This window comes from Anabrus simplex, chromosome 1, assembly GCF_040414725.1.
Source record: "Anabrus simplex isolate iqAnaSimp1 chromosome 1, ASM4041472v1, whole genome shotgun sequence".
NCBI lineage: Eukaryota > Metazoa > Arthropoda > Insecta > Orthoptera > Tettigoniidae > Anabrus > Anabrus simplex.
In genome coordinates, this window is record NC_090265.1 from 811284088 (window position 1) to 811300220 (window position 16133).

Sequence of the window (16133 nt, forward strand, 5' to 3'; positions counted from 1 at the left end):
GACGTCCAATGAAGCGATGGAAAGAAAATGCAAGACCATAACAGGCCACATGGCCCAGTACTTGGAAGGATGATGATGATGATTATGACATAACCTCTCCTGCCCAAACGCCAACCTCACCTTCCCGAGATGAAAAACCTGTTCCCAGCCCTGTTGACAGAGTCACGGCGGTATAACCGTTACATCCATTATGGAGGAAATGCTGTGATTTCAGCTAGTCCATTAGCTGAGAGGTGGCAGCCCCACCAATGGTCTTACTTCCTTCAGGCTAGCAACCCGTCGGAAGGACATTTGATTGCTTTCAAGTCTTGCAAAAAGTAAAATGCAAGACCGTAACGGGTCACATGGCCCAATACTTGGAAGGAAGATGATGATGACAATCCTCTTGGTGTCATTAAGGCGGTCAGTGGCCTAGAACGTTCCTTGACCTCCACTTGCCAGTATCCGGAGTTGAGATCCAGCTTGCTGAAAATCCTATATCCACTTACTTGTTTCAGTGAGTCTTTCAGGTCAGGCATGGGGTAGGCGTCACTAACGGTCTTCTCTCTCAACTTGCGGAAGTCCACAAACACTCCCCATTCTTCTTTGGTAGGACAATAGGCAAAGCCCAACAGGATATTAGAGTGTTCAGTGAGACCTTACCCTTCTATCTCTTGTATCTTCTGAATGAAGAAGTTGTGCTTATCTGGTTGATAGGATATGGGCGTTGCTTGATGGGTTAGGAAATGCTGCATTCAGAAGTTCTTTTCTTGGATGACGACGCATCCACATACCGCCGCCCACACCGCTCAAACTCTTCAAATGCTGTGTTTCGAGGTGTTGGAGCATACTGCGTACAGTCCCGATCTTGCCCCATTGGATTACCATCTGTTTGGTCTAGTTAAAAATGCTCTAAGAGGCCGTCGATTCAGCTCCGATCAGTGGTGAAGGAAGCGGTGCATATGTGGCTTGCTGCGCAACTAAAAACTTTTTTTGCAGAGGGTACAGAAAGCTTGTGAAACGGTGGACCATATGCATTGAAAAGCAGGGTGACTATGTTGAAAAATATCAATAAAAAGTGTGTAATTAATGATTGCATATATTTATTGACTTGCAGTCTCAATAAATTACTTAATTCTATTCCTTTCTGTACAATTCTTGTACAGTTGGCCCTACATTGTTGCTACCAACGTGAAAAACTGCCAGCTTCTACATATCCTCATCCTTCTCATCTGTTTTCTTCAACATCTACTTTAACCTGGATTACACTCTACCCCTGTTCCTTTCCCTCCACACTCTTTTCCCACATGCGTAACAGTGGAGTCCCCCATGACCTGAACTTCACCTTCTCCCATCTCATTTGATCCCCTCGCCTCTGTGTCTCCCATATCTTTCCTGATGGCTGCAGAACCTACTTTCTCCTCCTTTTTCTCCCTTCCATGACTTTGTTCCATCTCCCTTTACCTATCCTCTACTCTACATTTTCCTTTCCTACCTCTTCCTTCCCTCCTCTTTCCTCCTCTGCAACAGTTCCCTGTTCTTCTTCCCTCATCTGTTCTACCTGCAATGACTCACACCAATTTCTCACCAATACCTCTACTGAATTCTGCCTCTGAATAGAGCCCTCAGTTTTCTTCTCCTTTAATCATTGGCCCTCCTGTCTTCTATAATTTCCCCCTTCCCAATTTTCATATGAGTGGCTCAGCGCCATAGGTGCCTAACCCACAAATTTAAAAAATGCTGTAAATGTGCTATAATGGACTCCTAATAGTTGCCTCTATCAGGACCAGACTTGCCTACTACATTCCAGTAGCTTGATTGGTGCTGCCACCTGCAATTATGTTAGGCAACTTCCATAACCTTCAGTTCCTTTAGTGCCAGCTGTGCCTATCCAACATCAAGATGGCTGAAGAGAGCTGGATTGTGGAAATGGTCCTGGAGGATAATTACGATGGCAGTGGCAAGGACCAAGGTTATGAACGTAACTATGCTGATTTCAAATCCTCAGGTAATTTAGAATAGATACACATATTGATAATATTAGGTAATAAGTTGAATGGTTTGTGATTAATACGGAAAACATGTAGTTGGTTAGGCATTTCTAGCTCTGACTGAAGTAAATGAAATTGTATTGTGCTTAGGCATAACTGATTGATACTTCAATGGTGATTATGTTATGTATTAAATTTGGTACTAGTTCTAACATAATGAGTAACTGAAGAGGATAAGTTCTGGCTATAAAAATATTAATATAAGTAATTCAGAAAGTCCATTATAAATATTATGTTGGTTAGGCAATTCTGGCTCTGATCTACCGATGCATTTTCAGATGCAGGAAGACAAGATGGGCCTGCAGCTGTTACGTTTGTATGCGATTCTATTTCACAAACCTCAGGTAAAATTTCTTTATAACTATAAGTGCAGTGGAGATAATGTTCTAGAGACCTGTTGTTGAGAGTTAATGTAACTTGGTTACAGGTAACTCAGAACCACAAGTACGCACAAGGAAAACGTGGAATAGTTGAAGCTACGGTGGCTTAAGATACAGAGAGAGTACCCAAAGACCCTGTTTTATAGCTACAACAGCCATGGAGATATGATATTCCAGACAGCTGATCTCTCAAAGAAATCTGTTCGAGGCTGACCCATCCGCCAGTTACCAAGTTCTCTGGAGCTCTACCCCAAATGCAGGAAAATATCAAAAGGGAAATTAAAAGATTTATTGGATCTGATGAAATATATTCCACCACAACACCACCATTTCTACAGATCACTTAAAGAACAAGAACAAGAAGAAAGTGAAGTTGACGAAGATTGAAAATAATAAGGAGTTACCGTAGATTATGTATTGTCAAGAGCAGATTCAAATATTATTAATTTCTGTCATTTAAATTTCTTTAGAGGTAAATACTGAACTTATTTCAATAGTTCCTGCTGAAAATGAGCATTAAAAAGTTCCTTATATCTAAGTCCATTGTTGCCTAACCAGCAATTTTGTTTGTGAAGTGTGTTATAGTTCAGCGCCAAAACTGCCTATAAGTTTGTGATTTATTTTGGTTGGGGATAATTAGTGCCAATTTTTTTTATTGTTATGTATGTGAAAAAACAGTATTTGTACTAAGTAATGCAATAAAAAGTAATATTTAAGATGCACTTGTCATTTTTCAATCGTAGTCTAACTTTAACCTAAAATATCTCAAAATGAAGTAAATGTGGGTTAGGCAACTATGGCACTGAGCCACTCATATGTACCTACCGTATACTGAACATTGTTCGAGGGAGGCCTACCTTCCTTCCTGAGAATCCTGTTATCTCCCTTATACTCCTTAACATCTCACACCCACAGTCCCTGCACCTAGTGAGTTTAGTGAGATGTGCGAATCCAATGTAGAGAGACTATACTCATTTGCTCCTTTGAATTACAGCCACCTTTGGTTACCAGTGTACTATGGCCTTTCATGACTGATTTTTTTTCTCTTGAGCCTATGATGACAAAATATAAAAATATATTATTTATTTTTCTGTAGGAATGTTGGTGTTCTTTGAAACTACTACTTTCTCAGGTTGTCTGCTTTACATGTATTCTAGGAAGAAGGAAATAATTTTTGAGGTTGGGTGCAGAGTAGTCTTAAGATTGTCTTCTTTCTGCTGTGCTGTACTCACTTATGCCAACATTTCAAGTTGTCTAGATGGAAGCTCTTTTGTTTCTATATGAAACTTGATTTGTCAGTTGTTTGTTCCTTGCCGTTACTTACGTGTGTACATTTGTTTCATTTCTATTAATTAGGTTGCAAACGAAGTGATAGCAGAATTAAATTTAAAACCAGAGGAAGTGTTTCTTGGGCAAGGAACCTTGCGGCCTGATCTTATTGAGTCTGCTTCACACCTTGCCAGTGCAAAGGCTGATGTGATAAAGACGCATCACAATGATAGTGAACTTATTCGGCAGCTGCGCGATGAAGGTAGAGTGGTGGAACCACTGAAGGACTTCCACAAGGATGAGGTAGGTAGTGAATTATAAATCTCTATTAATGTTGTTTATTATCCAACATCTAAAGAAGGGTTACAGATGAATTTTAGGATTAAGAGTAACAATTTATCTGCTGATAAATTTTAAAAAAATCCAGCTGGTTATAAAATACACAGAAATATCATTGCCATGTTAATTACAAACAAATTTTCTTTCTAAGAAATGGGTACCAGGTTTACGGTCACTGTATGTGCACATGGCTGTACTTGCTGGATACCCTATCTAGTGCTGTGGAAGGGATAATTCCACAGAGGCCAAAAACCATCCCACTGAATACAGCATTTAAAAATACCCTAAATGAACATAGAATTAACTTGGCAGATTTAAATGGTTTAACTCCCAGCTGTACTGTTATCTGATTGACATGTAATCTCGTTGATCATTTCATCTGGTGAACTGGTCATATGTCCATTTATTTCATTGTGATTTAAACTTTCTAGTAGCAAGTTTCTAAATGCAGCAAAGTCATTGAGATCAATTTTTCAGTATGTGTGTTTGTTATTTTTTATGTTATTTTATTATATTATTTTGTCACCTCAGTATTCAATGTAATGCTTATAAATATCATATTCCGTTATAATTCCTCATGTTGAAGTTGGAAGGTCTGTTTAAAAGAATGAACAGTCTTAACCTACTATTGTATAGGCCATGCACAAACTTGAATTGTACAGCAGAGATAAATTGAAGTGAAATAAAAGCAAACTGTTATTTTGAATACTGCAGTAACGGTAAGATTGTTTCAAGGGCCAAAATCTGTCAATTTTAAGGCATTGAAAGGGATTGCTGAGTACATTCAGTGACAAATTCAAAGCAGTGGCATGGTGGTGAACCATGAAATGATACAAATGAAGGTTTGAGATATCCCTCCAGGTTATACAAAGGCAGATCAGAAAGTAACGCACAATCATTTTTCCCCAAAAATTTTAATATATACAAAACCAAACAAATCACACATTAACTTGCATCTTTGACCTACTTTTCCACATACAGTAGAAGTTCATTATAGCGAGAATTCATAACGGCAAAAAATTTACTTGCTATAGGCTCCATACGTATAGCAATGTGCTGCTGCGGGTGAAAATTACGAGAACTACTTAGAGGCACCTTCATGAACAGCTGACCAAGGAGCTGGAATGTGTGTGACGTTTACATACATATATTCAATCATTTTACATTGGCCCTCTATCGTTGAATCCATTTCTATGTTTTAGTCTGAAGCCATTGTTGATGCGGTCATGTTTGTGATGTGTATAGCCGCCGTGATGGATCAGACTGGCGTGAAGAGTAGAACCTTCTGTCCCTGTACATTCTCTATCCCTAGTTTTTTGGTTTTTTTTTTTTTTTTACACAGTATATAAGACCTACGTATGCTTTTTTCAGCTATTTTAATCCTTTCCCCCTTTTGCAATTAATATTTGTATATCATCCTTCATAGTTTTGGTTTTACTTGATAAAACGACTAGTAGCTGTGTACAACACAAAAGCAGAATTGAACCCAATAAATAAATTAATTAAAAAGAAGAATCATTTTACAATGTTTTCTTCAGATGATTATTTTTTTAATGGCATAACATTCGTGTAGAACTATATGCTTGTTGTTGGCTGCATTAATAGATACTGTGATACAACGGTTTCCTTCACCTCATGAAATGCATATGGAAAGACGGTGGATTATAGCAGTAAATTTCAAGAATACAAAATAACTTTGCAACTAGTATTTTAACCATTTTACAAATAGGTTGTCTAGCAGTGTCAGGATTCAAGCGCAGCGCAGCGGTGCATTTCTCCTATTAGCGCACGGAGCCTATAGCAGTTTATCGTTATATCCAAATGTTCGTAAAAATTGGGAAAATCCCTGAGGAAGGCAACCGGTAGCGCTAACCCTTATATCACAGAAGTGGACTTGATCATATAAATACAGACATAAATATAAATAATCTGTTATTGGCAACTTTAAGTTATTCTGAATTTTTCTTCTGATGTAGAATTTTTTATAGTGTACATACGGTTTCAATATCAGGAATTTCAAAACATCTAACATCAAGCCTCAGCCTTTTTATCAGAAAAAGTTCCTGTACTCTCTTCCCTCTGTTGTCGTTCTCTTTCCCTGCGTTTGAGATGCGAGGTCAAGACCATTCACAGGGTCGATCAGTACGCGAGGTGACATGTTCTGAACAAACTGCATAAATATTGGCTGAAGTATGCTTACATTTCATGGAAGCAGTTATCCACCTTCATGAAATAACAGTTGTTACCAAGGCCTTCCTCAGAAAACATGGTAATGTTTAAAATTTATTACAATTAAAATTTAAAATTAATCCCCCCCCCCGAACAGCATTAACCTACACTACCATGATATCACATTAGAAATGGACAAGGATATTTTTCTGAAGACAGCATTGTTGAATGTGTATATGAACATCTCATAATCACCACTTCTAATACCTAAATCAAAATGACTACCAGTACATTGCCTCTATTGTGAAATAGTAGGGTATCTAGTGATCCAATGTTTCTTTCTTATCACATTTGCAGTTATTGCTCTCTTGCTATTTCCTGCGAACTGTATTTCTTGTAAATTTAATACATAACCACTTTCGGCAAGTTTGGAAAAATGTGGCCAATTATTGTTGCATAAAACACTCTGAAATCCTGCTGTTATTTAGTCGGCCATGGCAGCACGCTGTGAGACGACAGCGGATATGTGCGCGGTGAAAGGTATTAACTTACAATGTTCGCCACTTGCAGCGCAGCGGTGCATTTCTCCTATTAGCGCACGGAGCCTATAGCAGTTTGTCGTTATATCCAAATGTTCGTAAAAATTGGGAAAATCCCCCATACACATTGGAATTGGTACAAAACGGCCGTCAGTTTGTTCAAAATTTGCTTTTTCACGGATGACATCCACACTGTGGCTTACTAGTTTATTTTTCAAAATCCGATACATGAAACTGTATGTTTCATTCTGAAAAAAATTATAGTATCTATTACCATATATGTATCGTGTGAACATATTTCAAGCGCACAAAGAGAAATGACAACCTCCTTGCTATAAATTTACATGGGAATAGCCTTTCCCAAAATATGCGAGGAAATGTAAACTATCCTCTGAAATCAGTGATGTACTCTGCCATACCTTGAGGTGTATCATATTCTTACTTAATTTCAGTATATAACTTTAAAAGTCAGCAATCTTTTATTTCAGCCTTTATTTCTAACGAGTTAGCAACTGCTATGAGCCACGTTATTTACGCGTTTATTATGAGAACCTGTTATCCTCTTTCATTTTGAATTTTCTTTTGGAGATCAGCAGTTAACGGGTGTTACAAATCGACTCCGACATCACCTTCAATTGATGATATAGATGTTGATTCCCATAGGGAAACAGAAATATTTTTCCCGAATGAGTAAATTTATAATCCCAGTATAAATGGTCTGTTATTGGACATTATAAATTTTCCAGCTAACTCATTCCTGGTTGCTGGCATTTAGCCCCAGTGTGCTAAGTTGGGCTCATCAGTTGGTAAATAGCACACCCACCAAGGCGCATGGCTAGTGCATACCGTGGGGGCCACTGCATAGGCTACTTGGAGCAATCGGCAGTGCCAAATATTTCGGGACAAATATTTGGTTTCCCTATGGGCATCAACATCTATATCATCTGATGGCCAGGCAGGCATCAATTTTTGGTAATGAGACATAGTGCATTGGCACTGTCGGTGGCTCCAAGTAGCCTACGCAGTGGCCTCCACGGCATGCACTAGCCATGCGTCTTGGTGGGTGTGCTATTTGCCAACTGATGAGCCCAACTTAGCACACTGGGGCGAAACGCTGGCAACCAGGAATGAGTTGGCTGGAAAATTTATAATGTCCAGTTACGAACCATTTATATTGGTATTATCGCCTTCGATTGTCAACGAGAGAGCTCGCAAGTGTACATAGCAAGAAAACAATATGGTACCGAAGATGATCAATTGCATTTTGTGGCAAATGTGGGTCAGCTAACCTAACTTAACCGTACTATTTGTGTCATTAAAACATATTCCAATCGCCAGTAGAGAAATGTTTTCTCGCTAAAAATTTACACGGGAATAGCCTCTCCGAAATTTAACCAGACGTGAGAAAATATAAACTAACCTCTGAAATCAGTGATACACTCTGCCATATCTCGAGGTGTATCATATTCTTACTTAATTTCAGTGTAGTGTATTAAAATGAAGCAATTGTTTACTTACCCTTTATATCTGACGAGTTAACTGCTATCGACCATATTACAGTGAAACCTCGTTAGGATGTTTCTGCAGGGGAAAAGGCAAAAGAACATGTTAAGCGAGAAAACGTACTAATGAATATACAAATAAAAACTATCCAACAGGTATATTGAAACACCAGATATGATTTTTTCCTACATGAGGGCATTTTACGTCATGTATCCGCGAGTACAGTAAAAACTATAGACCTCGTAATCTATAATCTTCATCTCTGTATTGAAGAACTACAAAATTAGAAATACACAACAAGCTCGCATATCAAACACAACTCAGCCACACCAATAACAATAATATAACATCACTGCACAGCTACAAATGGGAAAGGAGCCACTACTTTGAACCCAAAGCCACTCAAATTTTACGGACGTCATAGGACAACATGATTCGATTTTAACAAAGCTACAAGATTCAACACACAGCAGAGCTGAATATACATATTTTAGCCTAATTCTATCCATACGTCTGGCAGCCTTTTTTAAAATTGGAAAATATTTTATTCTAAGTATATACATAAAGACAAAATCTTTTATACATACGTGACAATTTTACAAGCAAATCATATCATTTGAACTCCAGAAACAGCAACCAAGTGTACACCAAATGTTCCACCTTTACAATACTAAGATTCTTTATTAACTAAATATTTACATGATTTTTAATTATATCGGGACATGTTTCGTCTACCTTGTAGACATCATCAGCCATAAAAACTTTTGAGAAAAAGCTACAAGGACAAGGACAAAGTAACACATTAAAATAATTCGGATAACCGAATATGTCATTTAAAATGGTGAAGAATTCAGAACTGTTTTGAGCACAGCACTTAAGAATACCGTTAACATTAAAATTAAAATTGTCCACATGGGATGATTCAGTAAAAACTTTGCGTTAAAATTCTTCCTTTTTGTGTGATGTGTTAATATATATAATATTCTGTTATAGATTCACAATTAAGTATTTATTTATTTTCCACCTAGTCGATACAATGATTGCTTAAGGCAATTTTTAATGGTCAAAAGTGGTACATGTTTCGTATATTATCAACATCTTCAGCCACATAACACTGTTTAGATGAAAAATATATAAAATTGACAAAGTAATGCTTTAGAGGAAGTGACCTTAAAATTAACACGTACCACTTTTGACCATTAAAAATTGCCTTAAGCAATCATTGTATCGACTAGGTGGAAAATAAATAAATACTTAATTGTGAATCTATTGAAGTGCGATACAGACCATGAAGCTGATTTTATGTAATATTCTGTTATGTCGTGAAGGCTTGATAATGAATTGCACAATGTTCATTCCAATAGGATAATAACGATTTATTTTATTTTATGTAATGAAGTGAACAACACTCAAGACATGAACGTTCATGTGCATGAAGTGTTCCTACATATATTGTATTTATCTTTTATATATATATATATATATTTATATATATAAGTTAGATTTTAGTAGAGATGTGTTTTATAAACTAATTTTAAGAACTAAAGCATATCATTATAGACATACAATTGCATTGTCGCACATAGTGACATACACGCCAGTTCCCGTTTCGACATGCCCCATTTGGATGTGACCAAATGTTTATCATCATATGGCATTCCCTAGACAATGCAATCGTAATCATAGCTTCATGATATCGATGTGAATGTATTGTTCAGCTGAAGATGACCCTATGTAGGGGGTCGAAACCAGTACTGTAAGCATAATAAGTGCAATAAATAAGTATTGATAGGTGGAAATCCTTTCCTATTTCTAAACTATAGACCTATCTACCATTTCTAAAGATGAGAGGAAAGTATTAAAAGGTGTGAAAAACTCGAGAGAACAAATATGAAAATCTTTTCCGGTGGGGATTATAACATAACAAGTACACTGAAAGTTATATAAAACACCAGACAACAAAATAATGTGAAAACGTGTTCACAGAGGCCAACAAAAATATTGAATTATTATTGCAGATCAAACTCTTTCTAAAACAAATGTTAGTAGAATCCTTTTATGATGGAGCAGTGGGTTATTTAACATTATTTTCTGGTCACACTCGTACACAATGAATTGGGGGTTACATTCAACCATGTGCAACTACAATGTGCAAAGAAAGTTTGGCCGCCATTTTGAATCGAACAAAACTTTGACCAAATTGAGTGATCGAGTCAAAACTCGAAGGTGCGAGTTTCAACATTTGCGACCGCTGCACGCTTATGTCAGTCTACTTTCTGACAGATTTTTATTTTGACTTCATTATTAAGGAATTTCACAATATTATCCGTATCCGTAACTGGGCTATCACAAGAGAAATGTGCATCACACTAGTCGATTTCATACGATTGTGTTCCTAGTCTACATATAGGCTACCATATCATGTGACAAATATTAACCACACTTCACTGCACCATTCAACACAAAATACAGCCTTCTGAATGGAATGCGAAATAAAAGCACGAACAGGCTCACTCTGCTATTCAGTGATCTCGCTGTTAACTGGCAAGCACAACCGAACATTCTTGAGGCTAACGGCTTGCTCCCCGAAAGTGCATCTTATCCTTTGAAGTTCAGGAAGGCCTTTTCCCGTAATCACGCAGCTTTTGCGAAGGCTCTTTCCCGAGTTGGAAATCACGTTGGGTTGATGACCTAGATGTTAGGCCTCTTTAAATATCAAGCAACACAAGGAAATCACATTTCTTTCACAAGAGATGTCCAATACAATAACATTTTCAGGTCTAAGAAAAATGCGATCGTACTAAGCGGTAATAGCGAAACTTTGTGACGCGATAAGTGAGGTATTTTTATGTAGTTTTAATACGGTAAGAATCGAGACTTTGAATTTATGACATGCTAACCGGGAAAACTTGTTAATGAGGAACACACGAGGTTTCACTGTATTTACATATTTACTACGAAAACACGTCCTCCTCTTCCATTTCTGATTTTCTTTATGGAACATTAGTTTGTTGACGTGTATTACTAATCGACACCAACATTGCGTTAAATATCGACGAGATAGCTTGCAAGTGCACATAGCGAGAAAACTATATCTTACGTAAGAAGATAAATCGCATTTTGTGACAAAATGTTTCAGTTTTCTTATTCAAACAGCATCAGCTAACCTAACTGTGCTGTATGTATTGTGAATACATATTTCAAGCACCAGTAGAGAAATAACCTTCTCGCTATAAATTTACATTATAGCCTTTCCAAAATTTAACTTATGCGAAAAAATATAAACTAGCCTCTGAAATCAATGATGCCCTCTGCCATATCTTGAGGTGTATCCGATTCTTACTTAATTCCAGTATTTAGCGTTAAAATTAAGTGATCGTTTACTTCAGCCTTTATTTTTAATGAGTAACAACCGCTATTGGATACGTTATGTACTCATTTATTTCGAAAACATGTTCGCCTCTTTCATTTCCATTTTTCTTTACGGAGCAGCAGTCGATGGCTATTACTACAGTAGAAGGCAGCCAGGAAGGCGGTTTGAAGAGGGTTGCACAGTAACATTTGCGCGTTTTGTAGTATGACGTGTTTTCCGCTGAGCCAATAGAATCATTTCAGTAAGAGGTGCATGTCACGAGTGAATGTTTAGAGTTTTATTTGTAAATATCATAATCAACGAATTTAGGGTATTATTTGCGTGTGTAAGATGGATCCAGGAAGAGCAAAAAAGACAAGCGAGACAGGCGAGGGAAATAGTATTTAGAGTGTATTTATATTTTGTAAGCATGTAGCAGCAGGGGTTCAGAGGCGAGGAAGGTGAGGAACGCGATGTTGCCACGGCTGAAAAGAAGACAGAGCTCGCATGTGGTATCGGCCTGCAAATAGTGCAGAGGATAACAAGCTACGGAAATAAAAATAAAACTAATGGAGTGTTCAGGTCGCCAGGGAAGAACGCTAAGAGGAAGACTCTAGTGACGGACCTGGACGATTTCAATAAAAATTGTCTTGTGTACAACAATATTTGATATGTATTAAAATGGCGAATATCCTATAGCATTGAAACTGGCCCGGGAAATGAAGGCAGCAGTGAGATTTAATCCGATGAGTGCTACGCCCACCTATAGACGGGCTGACGTGGCCGGTCCAGCACTGCTACACCCATCTATAGACGGTGCGCGAGAACTTTGATTTTTTTTTTTTTTTTTTTTTTAGTTTCCTGGTTCACTCTTGAGTGCCAATTTGATCACTGACATGTTCTGCCATCTGTTGGGCATTATGTAGAACTAATTGATCACAGATTATAATTTCGGGAAGTTACTTACAGAGCTTTTTGTAGACATCTGAGGAGTTCATCTGTGATGTAAACAAACATGACGGAACAACAATCTAATTGCTCTTGCTGCGATGTTATTTTGGATCAAAGAATCTTTCAGTTATTAACCGCAGCGGAAAGTGATGATGGAGATAATGATTTTAATGAATTGTTAAGCAATTTTCAAAGTGACAGTGCCGAAAATATTGTATGTGAGAGAGAAACAGAGTCGCCTCCTAAGCGAAGAAGAAAAACACGGTGAGTTCAAAAGCTATTTTATCACTATTTTCGTGGCGGACAGATTACTTTTCTCCACCAGACTTTCAAGTAACTCTGACAGACGCTGAGGGCCAGGTGGTGTTTGATGTCCCGAAAATCATTGATTTTTAAAAACTTTTGTGCCAGTGGAGTTGTTGCAGATAGTTGAACAAGTTGGCATCACAAACAACCAGTAGAAAACATTTAACTACCACCACATTCCAGGTTTGGAAAGTATTTTAAAATGTCAACTTATGTACTTCTAAGAAGTTGCATGTATTAGTAGCCTACAGATTTTTGGAAATATTATTTTGGGCTCTTTACTTCGTAATGAGATAATGCACGCATGGGCACAAAAGTGTAATTTTGTTTTTTCTCTAAATAATATTGAACATAAGTATAAGATTTTCCATTTGCATGTAGGTTTATAAAGAACCAACATTTATAAACATTTTAAGCTAATCACCCTGATGGGTTAAAAATTGAAGCTTCAAATTTTTTTATGTACGAATGAAAAAACTCAGCACTGAGGTACCAAACAGTCAGCTGCTAACTCAGCACTAAAAGGTTAAAGACAGTAAAGATTCTGTACTGCGGATTCTGAAAAAAATGCGTTTCTTCTTTAAGAAATACAATGATGGGAGGAAATTCCTGATGGAAAGGGTCGACATTGTTGCAGCTAGAATAACCTTGAGAACAATTCTTAAAATAAAAGAACCCGGGAAGTCTTTAATATTCCATCTAGACGAGACGTGGGTGAATCAGAATTGCACCAAAAGTGCCTCTTGGAAAATGAGTGATGGTTCTGGAGGATTGAGAGTACCAATTGGTAAGGGGGACACCTTATTGTGTGCCATGCCGGTTCATCTACTACTGGATTCATCCCGCAGTGCAAATTAGTATTCAGCTCAAAATCCAAGACATATTGAGACTACCATAAAGATATTAATTCTTTTCAACTCGACCAAGCTCCATGCACCAATACCCGGAAAGCTGATATACTGTCTTGGCTTTCGAGGCGCAATAATCCTTGAAATTCTTCCCAGACAAGAGAAGAATTACTCGCTGTGGTAAAATTATTTAAATCAAACACAGTATTTCAGGAAATAGACAGCATTGCCGAACAACATGGCCATCAAGTAGTTTGTGTCCCTCCCTACCACTGCCATTATAATCCAGTTGAGCTAATTTGGGCCCAAAGGAAATCATATGTTGCCGACAAAAACAGCACTTTTAAAATCACCGACGTTTAGAGACTGACACATGAGGCTAATGCAAGCATATCAACTGAAGCATGGGGAAGATGTGTACAGCACACTGAGGAATTACAAAAGGAAGATTATGCGCAAGAGATTCCTAGAGATAATGTAATGGAGCCCTTCATTATCAATATCCAAGATAGCAACGAAGAAAGTGGAAGTGAAGATGATGATGATGATGATGATGATGGAGATGACGATCTTGGCGGTATCTCTGCTTCTAGTTAATGCTCAGGTAATTTTGTATTTATCAATATATGTTTTAATTTTGTTTTAACATTTACTGTTTTCATTCTGTGTGGTTTTTTATTTATTTTTATATTTTCATCTGATAAAATTAGGACTTTAAAGCTTATCAATTTCAATATGGTATAGGTAAAGGTGTGTAGCTTACACATGTGTATTGTACCAGGAAAGCCTAGGTCCTGGCCCATATCAATCGAAAGAAACGTTATTCCAGCATAAAATATCCGTCCGGCGTACGAACAACTGAGCAGAGGAATGTTCCAGCATGTGCCAGACTCCACGAGTGCACTAGGCAAAGTCAAGTGACGTCACCTGTCGCTCGAAGCTCACCTCCCCTAGAGATATTTCTCGAAAAGAATTTTTCTTTTCGCAAGCTTTTCAACGGGACAAACGCTGAATTGTAGCAGACGTCATAAAAGTTAATCCCTGTGAATTTCGAATTAATCTATCCCATGGTTGTTGAGTTATAATAATTTAAAGTCTAAGAAGATTATGCACTCATGGTCACATGACCAAGAGAACCACCCCTCCCAGCGCCGGTATATATGTCAAGGCTAACAAGCAGAGCAGAGCAGTACAAGGACGAGTACACAGATGTGTGAGTGAGACAGAGGGGAGACCGACCCTCGTACAGTATGTCCGCGCAGTCACGGTGAAAGTACTTGCCGTCGCGTTTCCGGAATACGAAGTTATATCGCCGACAAAATTATAAAAACGTCGCACTGTATTTAGTATATCGTGTCACAACTACGGTCTAATTCTAAAGACAATTGAGAATACAATACGAGTGAACTTATTGAAGTGCAAATACCAAATATTTAACGTTCACAGAGTTTACCTCACATAATATTGAACTTCTACAATGAACAGAAATTAATGTGTAGAATTACCAGGACTCATTTCTTTTCGAGCATTGAACTGTGTTTCTTTATTCATGTAGTGTTCATGCCATATTAGTATACGACTTACAGTAGTAAACTGGGTGAATACTAAGAACTTTTTCTGAGGTAATGACATTATAATAACCAGATATACAGAAAATAATCCTTAGTGACTTAATGACCGTGTTCAAAGACTGTGATTATAGACTGTGATTTGCCTTTTTCAGGTGTGAACTGTGTAATTATGGATATTCTCAGTAACGACTTTAAATAGCATTTCATACAGAAAGGACTGTGATTATTCATTTAACGTCTTAAAGTTCAATTACGCCATAAACTGTGTTCGACAGTAAATGACAGTGTCAGTGATAACTACTCGCACTAAGTGAATTTTCCATGTGCGAAAAATCACCCTAACGAGCTGCAATTCTACACGATCCAGTTCCAGCAATCATCACCTCATCGAGGGACGTCAACATGGTGTGTTAATGGAACATCGCCGATCCTGATTCTCCACGGAACATTCCAGACGTCCGTCCTTCAACATTTGTAGCAACATTAATTTTTTCATTAATTTTGAACAGTGGAAACTTCAGTGCCGCGTGTGAACAAATATTTCAGAGTTCTCATAATTTCTCAGAAGTTCAGCTTTTGTGATTAATTTTCAAATTTAATTTTCATATCTCATAGAAGAACTTTATGCTTTTCAAGTGTGCTCTACATCAAGGTTTACAAACTGAAAAACTGAAAAACTTTCAACAAAAATTTAAATTCCTATGTCAATTTGCAATTACAAGTGTGTGCTCATATTTAGAAAGACTTTAGGTGGAAATCTAATACCTCGTATTCTCACATATGAAAGACTTTGGAATCGGTGATATTCATTTAATTTTCATGAACAGAAATCAAGAAGATTAAGTTTAAACTTTTAATTTCAATGCCAGATTTGAG

At 37.5% G+C, this 16133-nt stretch overlaps 1 protein-coding gene and 1 long non-coding RNA gene across 7 annotated transcripts in view; both read left to right on the forward strand.

Annotated features, from left to right (window-relative positions):
* The window catches only part of bur (GMP synthase burgundy), a 190445-nt gene that overhangs the window by 123167 nt on the left and 51145 nt on the right, over nucleotides 1-16133 (forward strand). For all 6 annotated transcript variants that reach the window (XM_067136338.2, XM_067136339.2, XM_067136340.2 and 3 more), the window contains one exon: nucleotides 3767-3982. In XM_067136338.2, the coding sequence (XP_066992439.1) occupies nucleotides 3767-3982 (216 nt within the window). The remainder of the gene's footprint in view (nucleotides 1-3766; nucleotides 3983-16133) is intronic.
* Nucleotides 1735-3223, forward strand: LOC137500915 (uncharacterized). The gene is made up of 3 exons (XR_011018264.1): nucleotides 1735-1987; nucleotides 2309-2374; nucleotides 2458-3223. It is a non-coding gene; the product is annotated as an uncharacterized lncRNA (long non-coding RNA).